The sequence below is a fragment of the Culex pipiens genome, chromosome 2, assembly GCF_016801865.2.
Source record: "Culex pipiens pallens isolate TS chromosome 2, TS_CPP_V2, whole genome shotgun sequence".
Taxonomy (NCBI): Eukaryota; Metazoa; Arthropoda; class Insecta; order Diptera; family Culicidae; genus Culex; species Culex pipiens.
In genome coordinates this window covers 10,403,454-10,427,553 of record NC_068938.1, presented here as the reverse complement: position 1 = coordinate 10,427,553, position 24,100 = coordinate 10,403,454, and the positions used below count along the sequence as shown (strand labels likewise).

The 24,100-nt window shown below is 34.1% G+C and overlaps 1 protein-coding gene across 2 annotated transcripts in view; it reads right to left on the bottom strand.

Annotated features, from left to right (window-relative positions):
* The window catches only part of LOC120423982 (zinc finger protein ush), a 188,257-nt gene that overhangs the window by 146,516 nt on the left and 17,641 nt on the right, over positions 1-24,100 (bottom strand). Inside the window, exon 1 of one of the 2 annotated variants that reach the window (XM_052708408.1) lies at positions 10,312-10,463. The exons of the other annotated variant lie outside the window; for it this stretch is intronic. Coding sequence (XP_052564368.1) covers positions 10,312-10,348 — 37 coding nt within the window. The 5' untranslated portion in view covers positions 10,349-10,463. Of the gene's footprint in view, positions 1-10,311; positions 10,464-24,100 lie in introns of those variants that run through there. 2 annotated transcript variants of the gene reach the window in all.

The following is a 24,100-nucleotide window of genomic DNA, read 5'->3' as shown; positions in this document are numbered from 1 at the left end:
AAATGAACAAAATGAACAAAATGAACAAAATGAACAAAATGAACAAAATGAACAAAATGAACAAAATGAACAAAATGAACAAAATGAACAAAATGAACAAAATGAACAAAATGAACAAAATGAACAAAATGAACAAAATGAACAAAATGAACAAAATGAACAAAATGAACAAAATGAACAAAATGAACAAAATGAACAAATTAACCAAATTAACAAAAAAACGTCTCCTAACGTTCGCAGCACCTAAGAGGTCCTAATAAAAATAAGTGATGAGTAAAAAAACAGACTACCTACAGACTTTTTGTCAAGATTATACAGACACGGCCTTTGAGGAAAATGGCATCCCTCTACACGGCTTTTTCGTGGCGATCAGACTCGACCAGTTGAGGTTATGTGAATCAGACCATTTTTTAAACTGCTTGTAGTTTAAGATAGGTAAGTCAAATCTTGAAAATTCTTACTCCATCTAAATGGTCTTCTCATATGCTTTCTAAAAATATATAACATTAGGATGTAACAATAATGACTTTTTGGCGGGCATTCAGGGGTTTGTTCCGGTGGGCATACTGAGCCTAAATCCCAAATATGAGCTTGATTGGACGTAACAGGAGCTGGCGCTCCGCCCTTCAATTTTAAATGGGATTTAACCCGTAAAAAAAGATTTTTTGAAAAATGTAACTTTTTGAGGCATTTTGGCCACCAATACGTTTACCAAAAACATCACTGGCGTGTAGGCCAGATCCTTGCGCATCTTTTGGTATATATGACATTGAAGTTTGGAGCATCCTGGAGCTCGGTACAGACCTTCAAAGTTTGGCATTTTTTCGAAAAATCGGCCCCGGCAAAAAAGATATGCGTCGCACCTCGCGACGCCCGAGACGCTATTTGATTTTGCTGGGACCGATTTTTCGAAAAAATGCCAAACTTTGAAGGTCTGTACCGAGCTCCAGGATGCTCCAAACTTCAATGTTATATATACCAAAAGATGCGCAAGGATCTGGCCTACACGCTAGTGATGTTTTTTGTAAACGCATTGGTGGCCAAAACGCCTCAAAAAGTGACATTTTTGAAAAAATCTTTTTTTACGGGTTAAATCCCATTTAAAATTGAAGGGCGGAGCGCCAGCTCCTGTTACGTCCAATCAAGCTCATATTTGGGATTTAGGCTCAGTATGCCCACCGGAACAAACCCCTGAATGCCCGCCAAAAAGTCATTTTTGTTACATCCTAATATAACATGTGAGGGTTTCATGAAAAATCACCCTTTTACCATAATTTTACTTTAATATGAAACAGTTTTTTTAACATAACTTTTTAAATACATGATAAAACTGCATGAATTTAAATAGCAATTTAGGGGACGTTAAGACGGATCGATTAAAACCATTCCGGCCAAAATCGATTGAGCCTATGACGAGATATTCCAGTGACATTGATTTGGTACACATGTCTACGTACAGCCAAACACACAGACATTTGCTCAGCTGGTGATTCTGAGTCGATATGTACAAATGAAGGTAGGTCTAGGAGGTCTAATTAAAAAGTTCATTTTCCGAGTGATTTTATAGCCTTTCCTCAGTAAGGTGAGGAAGGCAAAAAAACAAAAATAACAAGTAAAGAGTGTAAAGAGTAAAGAGTTAAGAGTAAAGAGTAAAGAGTAAAGAGTAAAGAGTAAAGAGTAAAGAGTAAAGAGTAAAGAGTAAGGAGTAAAGAGTAAAGAGTAAAGAGTAAAGAGTAAAGAGTAAAGAGTAAAGAGTAAAGAGTAAAGAGTAAAGAGTAAAGAGTAAAGAGTAAAGAGTAAAGAGTAAAGAGTAAAGAGTAAAGAGTAAAGAGTAAAGAGTAAAGAGTAAAGAGTAAAGAGTAAAGAGTAAAGAGTAAAGAGTAAAGAGTAAAGAGTAAAGAGTAAAGAGTAAAGAGTAAAGAGTAAAGAGTAAAGAGTAAAGAGTAAAGAGTAAAGAGTAAAGAGTAAAGAGTAAAGAGTAAAGAGTAAAGAGTAAAGAGTAAAGAGTAAAGAGTAAAGAGTAAAGAGTAAAGAGTAAAGAGTAAAGAGTAAAGAGTAAAGAGTAAAGAGTAAAGAGTAAAGAGTAAAGAGTAAAGAGTAAAGAGTAAAGAGTAAAGAGTAAAGAGTAAAGAGTAAAGAGTAAAGAGTAAAGAGTAAAGAGTAAAGAGTAAAGAGTAAAGAGTAAAGAGTAAAGAGTAAAGAGTAAAGAGTAAAGAGTAAAGAGTAAAGAGTAAAGAGTAAAGAGTAAAGAGTAAAGAGTAAAGAGTAAAGAGTAAAGAGTAAAGAGTAAAGAGTAAAGAGTAAAGAGTAAAGAGTAAAGAGTAAAGAGTAAAGAGTAAAGAGTAAAGAGTAAAGAGTAAAGAGTAAAGAGTAAAGAGTAAAGAGTAAAGAGTAAAGAGTAAAGAGTAAAGAGTAAAGAGTAAAGAGTAAAGAGTAAAGAGTAAAGAGTAAAGAGTAAAGAGTAAAGAGTAAAGAGTAAAGAGTAAAGAGTAAAGAGTAAAGAGTAAAGAGTAAAGAGTAAAGAGTAAAGAGTAAAGAGTAAAGAGTAAAGAGTAAAGAGTAAAGAGTAAAGAGTAAAGAGTAAAGAGTAAAGAGTAAAGAGTAAAGAGTAAAGAGTAAAGAGTAAAGAGTAAAGAGTAAAGAATAAAGAGTAAAGAGTAAAGAGTAAAGAGTAAAGAGTAAAGAGTAAAGAGTAAAGAGTAAAGAGTAAAGAGTAAAGAGTAAAGAGTAAAGAGTAAAGAGTAAAGAGTAAAGAGTAAAGAGTAAAGAAAAAAAAATAGAATTTATAAACATAAAATCGGTTTTAGCTACTTTCAAAATAGCAAAGACAATGAGTTTCAAATTTACGACTTATTTTATGATTTTCCTAAGAGAAGATCCAACTTGAGTCTTCAACCTCACTTCATTACCATTAGATGAATTTTTCAGTGGAGTCACAATTGCACACACAACAAAAACGTGTCATTTCTGCCCCAATCAAACACGCACCAGGACAGTTCTTCATCATCTTGACCACTTGCGATTTGTGCTGCTGCTGCTGGGTGATGGTTGTTTGCTCAAACAACGACCACCAAGAGATCGTAATTTCGATAAGCAGTGTAGCAAAACGAGAAAAAAAATACCCGAGTGACATAAACCACACCAGTGCCGTCACTTCAGGTCATCCTGCCACCAGCCGGAAAGTGAAACCATAAAAAAGAGGCAGCATTTTTAATTATGATTATTTAAAACACATCAGTGTCATTTATCACACACCGTCCATTTTCCTCCCGGCGATGGCTGGCTGGCTTGCGACGACACCAACAAAAGCATTCCAAAACGCAATCTTCATCTGTGAATTTTCCACCCCCTCCTCAAGGAGGCGGGGGGAGGGACGGTGAAAAACTGCAATAAAATATTCATTGCACAGAGAGTGTGAGTGCCATAAAAAAAATACAAAAAACCAAAGTCAAATAGAAAAACGAAACGTGGCAGCAAAGGAAAATCTCTCGACTCTTGTTTGAACGAAGGTATTTGCGTTTCACACTCACACACACATACTCTCGAAACGAACGAACGGAAAAAAATCTCACTTTGATAAGCTTTCCAAGCAAGCAGCTCCATCTAGCACTAAAGCAGCACTAAAAGTCAACACTACTGCTAGTGTGCTTCTCTCAGTGAATGATTTTCCATCAGAGAGGAAAATGGTTGAGGCAGGGCAGGGAAAATCGCACACATAAATCGTGGCAGTAATGTATGGTTGCGAGATAGGTAGATTTATCTGGGGAACTTTATCAGGTGCCGCCCTAGTCAGTCAACGAGGTTGTTGGCGTTCTTCATTTAACGAAAAGAACTGAAAAAATAAAATGTTTGATTTTCGAAATAGATTAGAAAAATGAGTTTGGAATAGACCAAAATAGAAAACAACAAAAAATCATATTGATTCATTCAGTCACAATCACTCTTCCATCGTTTATCGTCCCTTCCATCCCAATTTTTCACCCCCACCCCCAAATGCCAGTAAATGTGTCTGCCTGCCGAAGGTGAGATGAATTGTAAATCTATGCAATCGAAGGAAAAGGGAAATACACCAACCAGACAGCAACCGGCTTTTTCGCGCGCGTATCTCTCACTTGCTCAAACTCCCACCCTGCCAGGAATTCTTCTCACACTCCTGGGTTCGGGATTTTGTACTGAGGCTGATAGTAAAACTGACTGGCTTTGGAATCTCCTGCTGGGGGTGGGGGTAGACTTACCGGCTCTGAATGAAGGACCAGGAGAAGTTGGTCAACATTTAGTAAAATTATCAGCAAATAAAAAAAGAAATTATTTTTACTATAGAATTAACAAAATACAAAGTATTTGTTCTCCCTTCCAAAAATTTCCATAAAATTCAAGGGAAAAGAATTGTTACATAATTCTGAAATTTTTATTGAAAAAACTTGTACAATCGATTGTAAACTATTTGGGATACATTGTTTAACGAATTATTCGTCAAATTTATTTTTTATCAAATGGGGAAATTCAAGACGGTTATAAATGTATAATTTTGGAAACACTTAGCCCACAACACTGAAATAGAAGTAGGAAAATATACCCATTCCCATCACTCTAAACGGTGGTGTCTCAATGATGCTCGATAATTCAGGGTGTTCCTTGAAATTAACTGAAATCGATTATGCCAACCAGTAGAGCAGCTTATTCGAATATTTCTGTTTAATTTGATTTAATATCAAAAGTTATTTTTATTACTTTTACCAGCATTTTTCAAAAATATTTTCAATGTCTATTCTCGTCTGACAATTGAGCCCGCGCAATTTTTATTATCAGACAACTTTGTTAATAGATATTTTCCAAAATTGTTAAAATAAGCGTTAAATTCGACAAATTATCTCTCTTTCAACTTCTACCAGGGTCGAGGAACAAAAACTAAAAAATGTAACCGCCATACAATGCTGAAATCATCAAAAACATTACTATTGTCAAGATTTTGTTTTTTTTTGCAGAAAAATATTTTTACTCAAGGTGTTTCCGATTGATTGTAATCAAAATCATAATTTTAAGCAACATTATTCAATGGCCAATTTCACAAAATTTAAATCGAAGGGTCAATTTTTTTTTAAATTATTTAACTATCTGGCCTCCGTTTACATAGTTTGGCCAAGCTTCAATTATTCAAACTAAAATTAATAACATTTTTATTTATATTTTTACTTGAATAACGTAGACCCACGTCAAACGGTCGGTTTCCTAAGTCGTCTCTTCGGAGTTGGTTTTTGTTGTACGATCTGTTGTTCTTCTTCTTGAATTTTTTTTACAGGGTTGAAATCTGATGGGAAAAGACAAATTCTAACATTTATTCTTAAATATCAGAATATGGGACTTTTTTCAAACCCTCGCTCCACAAGCTGAACATTATTTCTTGAGTTATTTTAGGACTCTGGGCCAAATATGAGCAAAATCGGTCAACATTTACTCATTCTACAACTTTGTGGAACATACCAAAGCTGTAAAACTCGATCCTGAAAAGTTATTCGTGATTTTTATATGTAATTTTGGCATGCACATTTTTTTTTTCACCGACTTCTTCTCGGGTATCACCAAGTTTATCTTTACAAATTTTAATTGAATTTTAATTTTAATTTATTGAAATTCTAATATTTTACATAACGTTTTATATAAAGGATTTTGTGATACATTTAGTTTAAAATCAAAAGAAACATCTTGAAATTGGTTATTTTTCTCCCCTTTGACAATTAATAGGGTAAGGGGACAAAAATCATTAACTTGTAATAGTCTAATCCAGTGGTTCTCAACCTTTATTGATCCATTCCCCTCTTGGCTGAATTTTAGGAACATCTTTCCCCATCAACTAATGGGTATCATTGCACAAATGTCATAATTATCAATGTTTGCAGAAACTTTACATTTTTTCTTCACTCGCAACAATTTACACATAGGGGAACAGCATCTGATTCCAGCGTGCCTCTAATGTTGGCAGGTCAGAACTTTGACATTCAATTAAATCTAATTAAAAGGGTTTTCAACTGAAATCGTGTGATAATTAGCTCAATAAGAAGTGAGCAAGCATGTTTCTATCAAGAGTTTTGCAAAATTAGTTGTTGAAATAGTGAAAATCAGCAAATTGGATGGAGTTAGGAGCGAATGCTTAACCTGCCAAACATACGAGAATTTCCCCTACTTGCAGCATTTTTGAAACGAATTTTCACTATCTGTGCATATTTAATGGAATGCAAAAGCTCACGAAAAATCTTTTTTTTAATAATCTATTTATAAATGTTCCTGTATGTTGCAAAAACTAACAGTTTTAGTTTTTATCAATCACAGACAGAAATCATGACTGATATTTTATTTAAAGAAAAATCCAAAAAAGACCTCGAATATTATTTACAAAATTCACAAATATATTTTATAAAAAGCTTCCCAGTTTAAAAAAAAACCTAAACTTAACAAAACCAAAGCAAAATTGACATAAAACAAAAATATTTTCAAAAATTCTCATTTTGAATGGAAATGAAAATTAGCTTGAATTTATTTAAAAAATACTGTGAAAAATTCACAAAAATTTATGCATGAAATTCCATTCTTCAAAAATTGCTCATGTTTGACAGAATGCAAATATTAAAAAAAATTACGGTATTATTCAGAACAATTTCACGGAGTTTTCTATCATTTTCGACAAACTTTTTTGAATTTTACTTTTTGTCAGCTATATTTTTGAAACACCTGCAAAGATGAAATCTAAAGAAATGCTGTTGTATTTTATCACAGAAATTCCCACACCCAGAACTGGGCATCGGCATACGAGAGAATAAAGAGCACGATTCTGTGTGCGGACGGAGAGGATAAATCCCGAAATTACCGAGAGTACTTTACTCATGGTTCATTTTCCAAAAAAATTCATTTTTCAAAAAAAAAGTACCGGTACCGAGACTCGAACCCAAGACCTTCGGCATATTGAACCGTGCCTTTGCCGTATGGGCCACCATGGTTCGGTGACTAAGTGGCGGTCGTTTGTCCATATAAGCCACTCATAGGATGAACTGTTCCAATGAACGAATGAACACGCGAGAGGACTATACTCTCGCAATATAGCACTTTCCTCACGTTTCTTTTCGTGAGGACTATCCCCTCGTTCTTTAACTTTGGGTGCATATATTTCAAATATATTGTGAACTTCAAAGGTTATAAAAATACAAACAAAGATTTATATATTTTTTTTATAAAAACGCATTGGATTTCTATTACATCGTCATTCCCCCCAAGAATGGCCAAATTCCCCCCCACGGTGGAATTTCTCACTGGTTGAGAAACACTGGTCTAATCAATTGGCCATCGATTTGAATCAAAATTCAAAATTTTTTAGTAAAAACTACAAATTTGATTGAAATTTGTTTTTTTTTACAATTGCTCATGTTTATCTAGCTTTATTTCAGTCAAGTTATAAAATAGATCCTTATTATTTGTTTTGTTTCCAAATTATTGAACAATCGCTCCAAAATAAAAAAAATATTAAATAAAATTTAAAATACCTGAGTTTTGTAACCTCTGTGAAAAAAGAAATGCAAATTTTTTTTTTTAAATTTTAGCATGCCAATTTTTATTAAAGTTTTAAAGAAAAAATATTTTTAAGGTAAGTTTTAAGACCTTTTCTGTCTTAAAGCTAAAAACTTCAAATTCTCAAATGTTTAAAAGGTGAAAAAAGATTGAAAATTAAAAAAATGTTTCCAAAAAAGAATATAAATAGTTGAAAATTCTCTTTTTCAATCATTAGAAATAGAACTAAATTTCGAATATGAAAACACCAAATTCTCCTAAAAAGGTATTTTTGAACAATTCTTGATAACTTAAATAGTTAGTGAAGCATAACTATGAAAATGTAGCTTATCTGATTTTGATTTTATGGTTTTAAATCTCAAAAATATAATGATTTTCTTTAAAAAAATTAATCTGATAAAGCTCTTTTTTTATTATAGACAATTTCTAATCAGGAGCCAATTTCCAGTCATTTTTATTTCGTTAACATTTTTCCAATATTGGATAATGTATAAGAGACCATATTTATTAATGTTTTAAGACATATATTAAAAAGCCAATGAAAACTTAGACTGTCAAGGCATCGAAACTAATTTTAATTACGAATAACAATTTTTTCCATTTTTATAATGAAACTTGCCCTACTGAAAATGAGTTTCCCAAATGAATGGATGGTCTAAACTATCCAGACTTAATGTCATTCCTACAGACCTAATTAGGGTTTGTTACTTCAAGTATTTTTTGACTAATTCAATTTCCTTAATCTTGTCAACAATTAACACCTTCCTCCTATTCCCAACCCAGCATTGGCATTGGCTACATTCGGAAAAACGCAACCCACCAGCATCAGCACCATCGCCACCCAATCTCTACGTGAAAAGCACTGGCAACCGACCGAGAGGGAGAGCGATGCCGATAAGGAACGAAAATTTATATTCTGAATTCGAAGGGGAGATTTTCCCAAATGGGAAGCGCCTGATAAGCAAACTGCGCGCTCGCTCGAGAGAGAGAAGATTTGCGCGCCACGTTTTTTTTTTCGTTCGCTAGAGCTCTTCTTGCGGGTGAGACGGGCGTGTTTGAGAAATGTCGTGTGTCGGGCGACTTTGTTTCGATTGCGATTTTAAGTTTGAATTTAAAGCATTGGTTCGACATTATTGGCGGCATTCGGTCGGCCGTGAAAAGTTTGTCGCGAGAGTGATGGAGTTTACGCGTTTTCTGGATTATTGTCGTGTTTTGATCGGTTTATTTTGCGGTCGGTGGTGGCGTTTCTGGCCATTTTTTTATTTTCTATCTTGCTTGCGCCGTCGTGAGTGAGAGCGAAAGCGTTGTGTTAGTGTGACCTGAGCTGAACACCGGTGTTCTACTTGCATGCAAGTGTTTTGCAAGGTTGTTAGTGCGTTGACAGCCCCGGTTGAGTGAGATGGTGTTGGTCAGCCGATGACTCCCCCTTACCACCGCGTTGTGTTGGAGGAAGAGAGTGAGGGTGTTTTCATTAGCTGCCTGGCGGACGCAAGGAGTGAACTTCTTTGGACGCGATCCTTGGCGATCGGCTCGGGGAGCGAGAGACAACGACGCAGGCTGGAGAGTGCAACTGGCGAGAGCAGAGCCCAAGCTGTTCCACCTGCTGCTAAGGGGAAGTTTGAAGAAGGGAGCTACTGCCAGAGGAGCGCAGGAAACTGACGATCAGTACTGTTTGTCGTGCGAGGGAAGAGCTCGCGAAGATCAATCTCTCAGCGATGCCTGTCGTTTCATCATCCTGAAAACTTGCCTTAGGGGTTATTCAAATATTTCATTCAGAGTATTTCGAGATTTCTGAACCACCCTCCCTTCTGTTACGCACTTTTCCTATCTTTAACATGGCCTTCACAATCTGCAAACCCCCTTCCCTCCCTTTATTCATGGACTTAATTTGTGAACAACCCCTTACAGTGCTTCCAGATTGTATCCTTTTCAGAGAATTCAAAAAATGTTTCATGGTTGATTTTTTTCCCGCGTTTCTTATTTCCATTTATTCTTCTCTTCTTTATAGTTATTTCTTCTGGAACTATCAAACTTCTCTTTAAATCTTTTATCTCAGTTTTTCTTACTATTATTTCTTACAATCTCTACATTTCTTCTAATCAAAAAAATGCTGTGCTGTACTCTACCTTATTTCAATCAATAACGTATAATTTTTCAGCTAATAATGAAGGTAATTCACTATATAAAATATTACTATTGATTATATTCATTGATTATATTTACTTTATATCATTACACTAAACAAACCCTACATAACACCAATGCAACTATAAATCGGAGCGTTTGGTACGGTATGTCCACGCATCCCTCCTCCCCTGTAGATTCTGTGAAATGTGATCCGTTCACAGAATCCTCTCTGCGGTAAACACAACGTAGTAGGGCTGGCCGCTTTAATTTTTGTTTTACATTTTCGGGTGTTCTCGGATGTACTGCAATTATTAATATTGACAAGAAAAGTGCTTGGGGCGTAATCTAATCACAAGACTTTCCAGCATGCTTTCATCGGACTGGCTACGTTTGTGTTAGATTAGATTAGATTAGATTAGATTCGTTCGCTAGAGCTCTTCTTGTGAATGATCTTGAGTTTGAGGCTTTGCGCGCGCGCCAATCACGATAAACAAATCGAGAAACCGAGTCCGAAAATGGATCCATTTGACAGTTGGTGGTGGTGTATTGGATTGGCCACAGATAACGGCGAGGGAGGCCGGTGAAATATTGATCGACTTGTGCTCCCAGGTGAGTTAGCGAACTTACTTGATTCGTGGTAAAGTCTCAGCAGTTTCGGGTGCATCACTTTGACAAAACGATGGTTAGCCTAATCTGGAAATTCTTGGAAAAGAGCACTTACTGGAGGGTTCTTTGCTATCGCGCGCGCACTTTGGTTTATCGATCAAACTCCACCGGCGGAGCGAGAAGAACTTTCGAAAACAGTCGAAACTGCCAAATACGACGAATCGAACTAAACGTCCAGCAAGAAGAGAGGCGACCAAGAAGGGAGCGATACAATCGATTCCAAGTGCTAGATAAGAGCTTCGACCAGAGTTTGGAACTATCGGGAATCGAAAAGACATTTTTGGAGAAGTTGGGGCTAGGTGGGTAGCAGGGGAAGTGCGGTATGTAAATGTCCGACCAAGAAGTTAAGGGAGAGTCCCATTGGGCACCATCACCGGGGAGATAGTGAAGGCTATGAGGCATTAGATAACGATTCAAACGACTGTGGCCGTGGCGCGTGTGGAATTGCCATTGAGAAGAGCTTCTTCGTCGGGCTGAAGCGGAGAGATATCGAAGATAAGCCCCGCGCGAGGACCCAAACGGGAAGAACGAACGGAGATAATGGGACAAAATATTCATCATCGGTCGCGGCCTTTATCGCTGTTCAAACAAATATTATTAACGGTGACAAGCGCCGATAATGTTCGAAAATGGGATTGGAGATGTGCGTGTTGTTTTGCTTCGAACTGTTCTGGAAGGTTGTGCTTTGGGCGAGGGTGTGATGTAATTTTGGAAATTATTGAACAATTGTCACGAATCAGGATTGTCTAAAACATCTAAATGATACGTGTTTCAAACTATTCTGTTGAAATATTATTTTTATCCATAGTTCATTGATATTAAATAAAATAAAATTAGACCAACTATTATATCTTAAGTTATTTTTAAAAAGGTCCTATAAGATATTGTGTTTTATATCTTTGTAGGACCTTTTAAAAAAACTTTAAATATATTTTTATCATAAGAAAACTATATCAAAGGAAAACTTTTTCAAATACATTTTCGAGCAATCATGTTTAATTTGTGTTCAAGCAAATTGAGAAATTGATGAGCTGTGGAAATAGATTAAAATTTTTATTTATATCTGTTTTTGTAAATAAAATGTAACACTGTGTTGAAACATGATAAAATTTGAACAAACAAAAGTTTTGTTATTGTTTCCTTAAATTGTTAAATAAATAACTTGTTTTTGTAGTTAAGATTTTTCATGTTGTTTATTGGATAATTTTTACTGCATTATAAACAGTTCATTGCAATGTTTTTGAAATTAAACCTGTGATTTATAATTATAAAATTTAATCAATTTTTCAACTTAAAGATCGATAAACTGAAACTATTGAGCTTGTTAGAAATTTACTAAAATGTGGTAGAGCAATTCTCTCAAAATAGAGCAATTGTTTTTTTATTTAGATGAAATTTGTGTAATTTTGCATCATTAGGACATCCATACAAAAAGACTATTGAAATATTTAAAAATCTGTATCTTGAGAACGGTTTGGTTGTTCGATTTAGTGTCTTCGGTAAAGTTGCAGGAAAAATTTAAATTTACTCATTTTTTTACTGGACTTTCACACAGATAATCAGATGGCCCAAAATAACAATTTTTTAACATTCTTATTTTTTTTTATATGTTTTAGATCATAAAAAACACTTTTTGAGGTTTGGCATAAGTTGGTCAAAATTCATATGACAGTGTTCCCAATTTTTCGAAAAAAATCATGATTTTTGTAAAAAGTTGAAAATAGTCGATTTTTGAAATTCTATTTTCATTTGACGCGATTAATTAGAGCAGTTCTCTCAGATTTCGGTCATTCGATTTTTTTTTTGTATTTTTTAATCCGACTGAAACTTTTTTGGTGCCTTCGGTATGCACAAAGAAGCCATTTTGCATCATTAGTTTGTCCATATAATTTTCCATACAAATTTGGCATCTGGCCATACAAAAATGATGTATGAAAATTCAAAAATCTGTATCTCTTGAAGGATTTTTTGATCGATTTGGTGTCTTCGGCAAAGTTGTAGGTATGGAAATGGACTACACTGGAAAAAAATGATATACGGTAAAAAAATTTTGGTGATTTTTTTTTACTTTTTGTCACTAAAACTTGATTTGCAAAAAAAACAATAATTTTTTTTTTATTTTTTGATATGTTTTTAGAGGACATCAAATGCCAACTTTTCAGAAATTTCCAGGTTGTCATAAATCTTTGAGCGAGTTGTGAATTTTTAAATCAATACTGATTTTTTCAAAAAATCGAAAAATTTGTCGCAAACATTTTTCAACTTCATTTTTCGATGTAAAATCAAATTTTCAATCAAAAAGTACTTTAGTGAAATTTTCATATTTTAACATTGAAAATCGGACCATTAGTTGCTGAGATATCGACATTAGAAAATGGTGTGTTGTTTGGGTGGGAATTAGAAAACATCGATTTTCCTGTTTTTAAACCTTTGCATGACAATATCTCAGCAACTAAGGGTCGTATCAACAAAGTTCAAAAATGCAAAATATAGAGAATTTTCTCAGCTTTTCAAAAATATTTTTTTCAAAAGGGGGCAAACATGTGCACTAGATTTAAAAAAATGAAAAACTTCGACTATTTTCAAAAAAGTCACCTAAAAATGGATTTAAGTTGAAAACGGTGCACTTTATCAAAATTTCACATAGAAAAATGAAGTTAAAAAATGCTTGCGACCAATTTTTCGATTTTTTGAAAAAAAATCAGTATTGATTCAAAAACTCATAACTCGGTCAATGATTTTTTGCACAACCTGGAAATTTTTGAAAAGTTGGCATTTGATGTCCTCTAAAACATATCAAAAAATAAAAAAAAAATCAAAATAGTGTTTATTGCAAATCAAGTTTTAGTGACAAAAAGTTAAATAAAAAATCACAAATTTTTTTATTTAAAAAATGTAAAGTGCAGCTTAAAACTTACTAAATTTTACCTGACGTTCAGCTTGAAAATTACTAGAAGCTTCAGTAGTGCTGTTTTCAGTAAATATAAGTGCTGTTTTCAGTAAATAAGCAAACCTCGGAATATGGTGTCCAAATATTGAAAAGTAACCTGATCTGATTGAAAGTGGATATAATGTTAGAAAATTTATTTAAATCAATTTACTTTAGATTGGAAAGCGTTTTTGGTGAAAGAATCAAAACATGAGTTGGTTTTTATTCTTTATTATAGAATTTTTCAGACGGCGGCTGGTTGAACTCTTTTAAACAGGATTTGTTGAAAAATTAAAGGTGTTTCATCGCAAAAAGAAGTGATTTTACTTGTTTGCTTCTTTGCTGATATTTGTCAAAAAAAAGTCAAATCTAGCCAGTTTTGATACTAGCAGCTGCACAAAATCTTAAAGAGCAATTCTGGAGTTTATTTTTGAAAAGGTCATATAAACCACATTTTCAATTTTTGCATTTTGGGTGTTTCTAGAACCGCCTTGAATCAGGAGTATTCAAAAACACCCAAAAAGCAAAAAAATGAAAACTTGGTTTATTATGGTTTATTATTTGGTTTAGAACCTTTTCAAAAAAACAAAACTCCAGAATTTTGTCTTCTAGTTTTTTCCTACAAATTACTGTATACTAGTTTTTTTTTCAGTTTTTGCGAAATTTTCTGATAATTAGAAAGAAATTTTACAAAAAGCTGCAGCAGAAAAAAAAACTAAAAAGTTGCGCTGTTAATTTTTAGTTAAATTTTTTAAACAAACGAATAGGAATATTTAGTTTGATAAAGTTCGATTTCTAGAAAAAATCTTTAATCAGTCCAGAACCGGATCGACTCGCCTACTGTTACTGCAGAGCCACCACAACATTTCAATTTATCTCTCTGTTTGCCCATATGACATTGCACTTTGATAAGGAAATCCCTATTGGTAATATAGCACCACATTAGTCTGATACAAAAAGTACGATTGTTTATCACTGCCTGGGGCTCGCGTCGCTCGGACTAGGTTATCTTGATAGGATACTGATAACGGAGAACCTGGACAGCGGGGAATGAAGCGTTACTCAACGCGCCCTGATAAAGTCGCAAAATAGATTGACATGTTATCTCATCGCTCGGAAGGATAAGATAAGGTGGAAAAACTTTTTAAACATGCTTTTTTTTCGACGTTGGTTGCGGGTTGGGGTGATAACGATACGCTGAGGCGTACGCGCCAAACACCTGGTTTTAACCTAAACTAACGGGTTGAAAAATTACGGCTGACAACAATCAGGTTCGTGGAAGCCGCGGTGCCATCATGGCACTATTTTTGTAGTGTTTCAAGCAAAAAAAAAAAAAAACAAAACAAAAAACTGGGCAGATAGCGCACGGTTTCGCAATTCCAAAGTGGCACGATAGTCGCATTTCGAGCGCGCTTAAACTGCCCGATAAGCAGTTGACAAACTTCGAATGCAAAGCAACAACAACAAAAAATGTGTGCGAGTGCGATTCAGAACAACTAGGCAAATGCTAACCGACTAACTAACTAACGCGTGCTGATAAAGTCTTTGTCGTTGTCGTCGTTCGAAAAAAAGCAAACACACACATTTCGCCTGCAAAACGAATAACAATCAGCAGCATGTTTTTACTATTGTTTTACGCGCGCACTCTTAAAAAAATGACGACTTTAGTGCGCAATTCGCAATACTCGCGCGCTACCTCGCAAAAGATTACAGTCAGAAACTAAAGTCATTTCAGCATGTTTAATTCCAAAACCTGGGGGCCGTCGCCGCCGCCGACCAGTCCTAGGTGAAAAGATAAAGAAATGCTGGTTCGGAGTTTTTATCAGCTTTTTTTTCTGTCGACGACGACGACGTGTATAGAGCGTTATAGTTTCAGGTTCCAGGTTCTTTTGTGCTTTAGTCTACCCTTCCCGGCGTTTCCCCCCTTTTCCACCGAACCTTAAGTACTTCTTTATCGTTTTGCTGTGGCGGGCTGCTGTCGAAAGGTATAACGTTTTTTTCTTGTGGTTGGTTCCGTTTGGCCGCGAGAATTTTTTATTGCTGTTTGACGGAACAGATTAGAGAGAGTTCCACCGCCAAAATTTGAATATCGCGCGAAATGCAGTAATGGCCCCGCACGTTGGCTATGCGCCGCCGTTATCAAAGCGTTGTACCTTAACCTGGAAAGTTTTGGAGCGGCACACTTATCGATATGACAACGGTTGTTGGTTAATTTAAATTATTTATTCATTTGAACCTGGTTAACGTCATGATTCGAATTCCCGGACGCTTCGAAACCCGGACACTTCATCTCTTTTATCAATTATTTGGATATAAATTCGCATTATGAATGTCAAAACTGTGTTATTTGATGAATTCTAACATCAACTTTCATTTCAAGTTTGTTTGAACGCTGCAGTTAATGTCAAAATAATTAAATAAAATAAAATTATAAAATTACCAAAAATGCGAAACATTTCACGTGAAATATTTCACAGGCGTCCGAAGCACCGGGAAGGCAAAGCAGAAATTTATGGTTTTGATTTCCTTAAATTCTAGCAAATTTTTATATAAAATATCGATTGTTTTGATGTTAACAGCTTATTTGAGACCTAAAGAATGCCATTCACTAACATTTCAGTCCAAATTTGTGCGATTCATTAGCAAAAATGAGTGTCCGGAATTCGAAGCAAAAGTGTCCGGATTTCAAATCAGCTTTTCTCAGTGTCCGGGATTCGAAGCACAACAAGTCATTTCAATTTTCAAATTCTGATGAAAAATTGTTAGAAAAGACATATTTTGCATGCATTCTCCTAAAAACTGTCTGTTAATACTACATCCTGATGATATTTCTTCATTTCCAACTCATTACATGACTTTTTGTCAGTTAAAACGAAAATGATATGCTACTAAGTGTCCGGATTTCGAATCATGACGTTATTATCTATTTTATTGCTTTTGGAAACTTTTCAACAACTTTGCTGATCTTTTCTAAAATAATGAATTTATAATTCTCTTATGAATTTATAAGAAACATTTTATCGAAACAAATTGAGAACCGTTAAGAAGAACAATGAGGGGCGCGTCTGATAATATAATCCATATATTTTTTCTTAATTAAAAAAAATGTTCGTTTAGTTTTTCACAACAAACAAAACTTCACAGAGTTAAGTGAAAAATAACTCATAAAAATGATGAAACTGTCTGAAGAATGCAAAAAAAAGTGATTTTTAAGATAAAAAAAACTTTTTAGATGTTTTAAAAGAAATAATTTTGTTTAAAAGAATGTAAAATCCTACTTAAAAAATATTACAGCTGCTTTGTTTCAAGAGACTGCTGTTGCTCAGTAGAATATAAAATACTTATAACACATAAGTAAAAAACTAATTTTATTGTACAATTCAAAGAAATAATGTTTACATAAAAGTAAAATCTCATATACTTTTTAAAACCTTTTCGTTTTAAAAGAACTGCTAATGTTCGAAAAAGAGGGTGAGGAGCGCGAAACCTGGGACACAAGCTTCGACAATTTTTAGGCCTCTTTATTTCCGGGAATTTTTGTCGAGATTCTAAGGAATTTAGATACCTATGCTGCTCATGTTCGCATAATTTTTTTCAAATTTTATTTATTTTTTACTTTTAACCATACATTTGACTTCTGCGACCCCATTTTAGTCAAAGTTGAATATTTGATTGCATTTTTAATCAAAAAATGCATTTTTCAATATTTCAGCCCAGCATTTTTGGCCGCCATCTTGGATTACAAAATTCTCAATCATTTTAAAGTTGTTTATGGGTCATACTTAAGATCGACAATCAAAAATCCGAACAATCAAATTATCTGAAGATTCGATTATCTGAAGGGATTTTTTTTTTTCGAGGCCTTCGGATAATCGAGTCTGGACTGTTTTTCATTATCTAATCACGACATCAAATTATTGAACCAAAAATAAAAAAAAAGTTAAAATTGTTTTTGAAAAAAAAAATATTTTCTAATAATAGCATTTGTTTAAAAAATGCTAAAAATACAGAATAATTTCTTTTTGGCCAACCAGTCTTATTTTAGAAAACTACTCATGTTGAACATAATGTGAAAAATTCCAGAAATGCACAAAAAATATCTTTTAGCAATTCCGTCGTGAAACTACTTACTTTTCCTGTCATTCTTGAACGACGAAACAGCCTACTTTTCTGTACCAAAAATAACAGAATCGAATAGTAACCCTTTTCAAAGCAAATGCTGAAAAGTTCTACTTTTCAGCACTGAAATGGATGCTGAAAAGTTGAACTTTTCAGCACTTGTTAGGAAAAGTTATACTTTTCAACATTTTTTGATTTGAACGATTCATTGACTCAATGCATGGACATTTGTCCTATAATTCTGTCCAAATGGTGTTTTTCGGAATTGCAAAAAACGTTGTATGGAACTCGTTGCAAAACTTGATTTTTTCATCACTCGTCGTATTTATCTAACTCGGTGAACCTCGTTAGATAAATGTACGACTCGTGCTGAAAAAATCCTCTTTTTGCAACTTGTTGCATAAACTACTATTTAAATATTCCAAATGACTTTTAATGTTTGACGAAATTTTCAAATTCACGTAAATAACGTAAACTTTTGATTAATTGACTACATTCTACCTTATGGAACTTAATAATAACAATACTCTATTAAAAAATATAAAAAATTCTATCATAATTCGACTTAAATTCTGTCCAGATTCTTACTTCATTCGATCTAAATTCGTTGTTCTTCCAACATAAAAAAATCTAAAATTTCAAGGCTAAACTGAGGAAAAAGAAGCTTCAGCTTAGAAACATGGCATTTCTATAAATATGCCTATAATAATTGCGTTTATTTTTTCTTCAAATGAATAGCAAAAACTGGATTTTGCTAAAACTCAAAAAAATGAATATCTATAGTAATCTCTATGTTTTGAATCGCTTAAAAGTGTCGCGTTTTATACAACATAGAAAATTACGGATTTTATTCCACTGGTACAATAGATTTTTTTTACCAATAGAGCAGTTCTCTAGGATTTCGGTCATTCGATTTTTTTTGTATTTTTTAATCCGACTGAAACTTTTTTGGTGCCTTCGGTATGCCCAAAGAAGCCATTTTGCATCATTAGTTTGTCCATATAATTTTCCATACAAATTCGGCAGCTGTCCATACAAAAATGATGTATGAAAATTCAAAAATCTGTATCTTTTGAAGGAATTTTTTGATCGATTTGGTGTCTTCGGCAAAGTTGTAGGTATGGATACGGACTACACTGGAAAAAAATAATACACGGTAAAAAAAATTTGGTGATTTTTTTATTTAACTTTTTATCACTAAAACTTGATTTACAAAAAAACACTATTTTTAATTTTTTTTATTTTTTGATATGTTTTAGAAGGCATAAAATGCCAACTTTTCAGAAATTTCCAGGTTGTGCAAAAAATCACTGATCGAGTTATGAATTTTTTAATCAATACTGATTTTTTCAAAAAATCGAAATTTTGGTCGTAAAAATTTTTCAACTTCATTTTTCGATGTAAAATCAAATTTGCAATCAAAAAGTACTTTACTGAAATTTTGATAAAGTGCACCGTTTTCAAGTTATAGCCATATTTAAGTGACTTTTTTGAAAATAGTCGCAGTTTTTCATTTTTTTAAATTAGTGCACATGTTTGCCCAGTTTTGAAAAAAAATATTTTTGAAAAGCTGAGAAAATTCTCTATATTTTGCTTATTTGGACTTTGTTGATACGACCTTTAGTTGCTGAGATATTGCAATGCAAAGGTTTAAAAACAGGAAAATTGATGTTTTCTAAGTTTCACCCAAACAACCCACCATTTTCTATCGTCAATATCTCAGCAACTAATGGTCCGATTTTCAATGTTAATATATGAAACATTTGTGAAATTTTCCGATCTCTTCGAAAAAAATATTTTTGGAATTTTCAAATCAAGACTAACATTTCACAAAGGCCAAACATTCAATATTACGCCAAAAAATAAAAAAAATTAAAAATAGTGTTTTTTTGTAAATCAAGTTTTAGTGATAAAAAGTTAAATAAAAAAATCACCAATTTTTTTTTTACCGTGTATTATTTTTTCCAGTGTAGTCCGTATCCATACCTACAACTTTGCCGAAGACACCAAATCGATCAAAAAATTCCTTCAAAAGATACAGATTTTTGAATTTTCATACATCATTTTTGTATGGACAGCTGCCGAATTTGTATGGAAAATTATATGGACAAACTAATGATGCAAAATGGCTTCTTTGGGCATACCGAAGGCACCAAAAAAGTTTCAGCCGGATTAAAAAATACAAAAATTAAAATTGAAGAAAAAAGACCGATTTCGTAGAGAATTGCTCAATAGTAATATAGTAAACACTTTTTAAAAAAGTTGTATAATGGCTTATTGATTTTTTTTAAATGAGCCACCAAAATAAATTAAAGATTTTCAAGTTGTTTGTATGTTCGTCGATGTTTTAAAACGCAATGTTTACGCAAACTAAAAACAAATAAAGAACAGAACAGAACGTATTTAAATATCTGTTTCAAAAAAGATTTTTTTTTCTAATCCAATATTGAGCAAACCCACTTAAATGTTAACATAGAAATTTTAAGTACAAGTACCTACTAAAAACGTGGTGTGACCGTTTCAACTATTGTTTGACTACACAGAAAAAATGGTAATATTTTTCAGGGAATTATGACAGATTTTGTGTGAAAAAAGGGTAATGTTACATCAAGAACTGGTGAATTTTTACCAGTTTCTGATGAATTTTTATTTTCAAATTAAAATTACTCAAAAAAGATGTAATATTCAACCAACCAAATTTTGAATCCTCAAAAAGTTATTTTTTTTTTCGCTGTAATTGCTTTTTGGTAACTCTCTTGGAGTTTAGAAAATTATTATAGTATGAACAATAAGTTGATTGCTTTGCAACTTTTTTCCATTATCATAAATTTTTCAATAATTTTGAGATTTCCAAAATAAATTATCATTTATGCCCTGTTTCTTTCATATTATTTTCATCTTTCTATTATCAAATCGGCATTAGTCAGCCGAGTCAAGAACAACTCACTCTGCTTGAACGAGTCTAGAACACCCCCTCCACAACCTTCCCGCAACATCCCTACCCTAGTTCGCACAGTCTCTCTCGCTCCCCCTATGCCATATCAGATTTGACCGGCTTGTCCGGAGTTCGCGAGCCCGGTCTCATATCTACAGTCCAGTCCGGCCCGGCCGCCGCCGGTCCGCCGATTGTAGATTACACGACCCGGGCCACATCGCCGTCGTCGTCGTCGCCGGCATCTGATGTAGCGCTGTGTGCCTGTATGAGTGTGTGCACTGAATTTATATTTCAGCAAAGATAAAACTCTATATCCGGAAATAGAATGCCAGATAAGCGCGAAATGCGATGTATGCGACTAGCGACGACGACCGCTGCGCTGAAGGAGAAGGAACTCCCGAGGAGGACCGGCTGTTTTTGGCCGGACCGACATACAACGGATGACACAAGATTGACCGGCGGAGATACTCGACGCACACCCGGAATTTTCGAGGGCTCCATCCTGCCGGCCGGTCACTTTCCGAGAAATTCGCCCAAAAGTGTCCCCGGCGTTGCACGTGAGTGATTGTGACTCCCCTCTGCCTCTGAATGGAGTCCCGGAGATAAGCATCAAAACCCCGCGCGGGCTCGCTCCGACTAGGTCTGGGTGAACTCCCTCTTGGGGACGTGGATCCGGTCGGGCGGACGGAGTGGAGTCGTGGAGGACGTATCGTAGTTATCGTAGCTGGAACATCTCTCATCCAACTCTCGCCGGCCAGCCAGCCAGGGCAGAGGGTTTCGTTCGCGAACGCTTCCAGAACGTTGACTGGGCTGGGGTTGCAGTGCAAGACTCAGTTTTTGGTCGCTTAGCTGGAGATACAGACATAAATATTTATGCATATGATGTATTTGCCGGGAATTTCATAAATGTATTTATTATCTGCTTAACCCTCCTACCATCTGCGGAAGCTTCAGTTTTTGGAGGGGGATGGAGGGGAGAACCGGGTTCGGTTGGAAGGGGGTTTTGCGATATGGTAAAGATATGACAGGCCAGATCGCTTGTAGAGAGTCGGGGAACCGGGATTTTTCGTCGGTCAGGGCCCGGCAAGGTCTGACGATGACTGATGGGAGTTGCTGGCTGAGCTGCATCCATTGGAGTCGTGGTTGGAAAGTTCAGCCTGCAAATTTACAGTGAGGTGCAGAGAAGGTGCGGGGATCGATGTCCGGTAATGGTTCAAAGTTGGCCGAGCAAGTTTGGGAACTGTAATTAAGGCCCCCGTCTCGTGACTCGCGCGCGCGTGGTTTATCATTTTTCATATTTGTTATATTATCGTTTTAAAAAATCCAAACACATCACGATTTAGAGAATTTTCTCAGCTTTCTAACTACGGGTTCATTTTTCAAAAAAAGTGAGTTTTTCTTCTCCATCGGTGCTTTTTAGTAAAATAGTTTTTCAAAATTCTGGGGTATTTCAAAATTTATCGCGATGACCTATACTTTTTTATACACCAAAATGTTCGTTGGGATGTGGGCAACATATGTCTAGAACATTGTTATAATTTTTGACCAAAATATATTGCCGTTTTTTAGTAAAAACTATAGCGCGCCATCACCATATTTTGAAAATATTGAAAAAGCTGGTTTTTACCTTGGAAGGCAAAAATCTTGAAATTCAAAGCGATGACCTATACTTTTTATCGATGGAGAATGTTCAGAAATATCCTAGAATCAATTTGTAGTACTTTAAAAAATATTTTAGTACATAAAAATATTTATTTTGGGCAAAATATTTAGAAAAATCATGTTTTTTCAAAGAAACTCAAATATTTTCCAAGTTTTTCTCCAATATCTCTAAATTCAAAGCGATGACCTATACTTTTTATCGATGGATAGTGTTCAGAAATATTCTAGAATCAATTTGTAGTACCTTGAAAAATATTTTAGTACATAAAAATATTTATTTTGGGCTAAATATTGAGAAAAATCTATTTTTTTCAAAGAAACTCAAATATATTCCAAGTATTTCGCCAATATTTCAAAATTTAAAGCGATGACCTATACTTTTTATGGATGGAAAATGTTCAGAAATATTCTAGAATCAATTTGTGGTACTTTGAAAAATATTTTAGTACATAAAAATATTTATTTTGGGCTAAATATTGAGAAAAATCTATTTTTTTCAAAGAAACTCAAATATATTCCAAGTATTTCGCCAATTTCTCGAAATTCAAAGCGATGACCTATACTTTTTATGGATGTAAAATGTTCAAAAATATTCTGAAATCATTTTGTAGTACTTTGAAAAATATGTTAGTACAAAAAAATTTTTATTTTGGGCTTAGTATTGAGAAAAATCTATTTTTTTCAAAGAAACTCAAATATATTCCAAGTATTTTGCCAGTATTACAAAATTCAAAGCGATGACCTATACTTTTTATCGATGGAAAATGTTTAGAAATATTGCAGTATTAATTTGTAGTACTTTAAAAAATATTTTAGTACATAAAAATATTTATTCTGGGCAAAATATTGAGATAAATCTCTTTTTTAACAGAAACTCAAATATTATCCAAGTATTTATCCAATAAATCAAAATTCAAAGCGATGACCTATACTATTTATTGATGGAAAATGTTCAGAAATATTCTAGAATCAATTTGCAGTACTTGAAAAAATGTTTTAGTACAATCATTTTTTTCCAAAATCAGCCTTGGCGTTCTCGATTTCGAGATTCCTACTCGAAACTAGGTGTTCGATGGCTTGATTGTTGAGGCAATTGCAAACCTCTTTTTACATCCAAGCTTCCATCTATCCCGAGATTCGAACTGATGATCTTTGGATTGTGAGTCCAACTGCTGACCAGCGACTCCATCGAGATAGGACCCAGGGAAACGACTTCTGGATTGAGCTAACGACCTACCCTCTAAGTTAGACCGGGGCCAAGATTTACTTCCCCGTCCGACGGAAGGCGTGATCAGACAAATCTCGTCTCAAAAAATGCCACCGGAACCTTTTGGGATCGAAACCAGGCCGCCTGAATGAGATTCAACCAGGTATACCCCTATACCACCGGTCCTGGCTTTTTCAAGTATTTTTCCAATATCTCAATATTACAAAAAACTTACCAGTAATTCAACAGAAGTTTGATTTTTTTTTAGAAACAGATGAAAATGGCCTGTAATGTTTCAATTTCATAACAATTACAGAGATTTAGAAAAGGTTGCCAAAATTGCACAGAATTTTTCATCTAAAAATTACTATTGATTTTTCTTCAAGTGCATTTGCGTTACCTTGCCAAAACATTTTTTTTTTTTTTCAAAAAATGTGTTGCTCAAGCAACATATATTTTTCTCAGAAAAATATATTTGAACATATGCTAACATGCACTTTTCAAATAGAATTGCTATATAAATTTTTTTCCTTTAATCTTACACTTTTTATTGACTGAATAACCAATTATGCAAAATTGTATGTGTGGACAAATAAAATTTATGAGGAATGAGTTTCCCCAAACGTTGGAATTCCTCATGATGAATGTATACAATTATATGCCATGTTTTTTTGCGATATATTTATGCTACAAATGAAATCATTAATTAATCCTAACAGAAATAAATAATATATTTTATAGTAAATAATCTTCCAGCCAGAAAAAAATATAGTTTAATATAGAAAATAATAATTTCAAAAATCGTGAACTGCTTACATGAATTTGAAAATTTACACAGAAAAAAAGTTGAATTTTGGAATGTTGAAAATTTGGTAGGATGAATATTACCTTTTTTTGA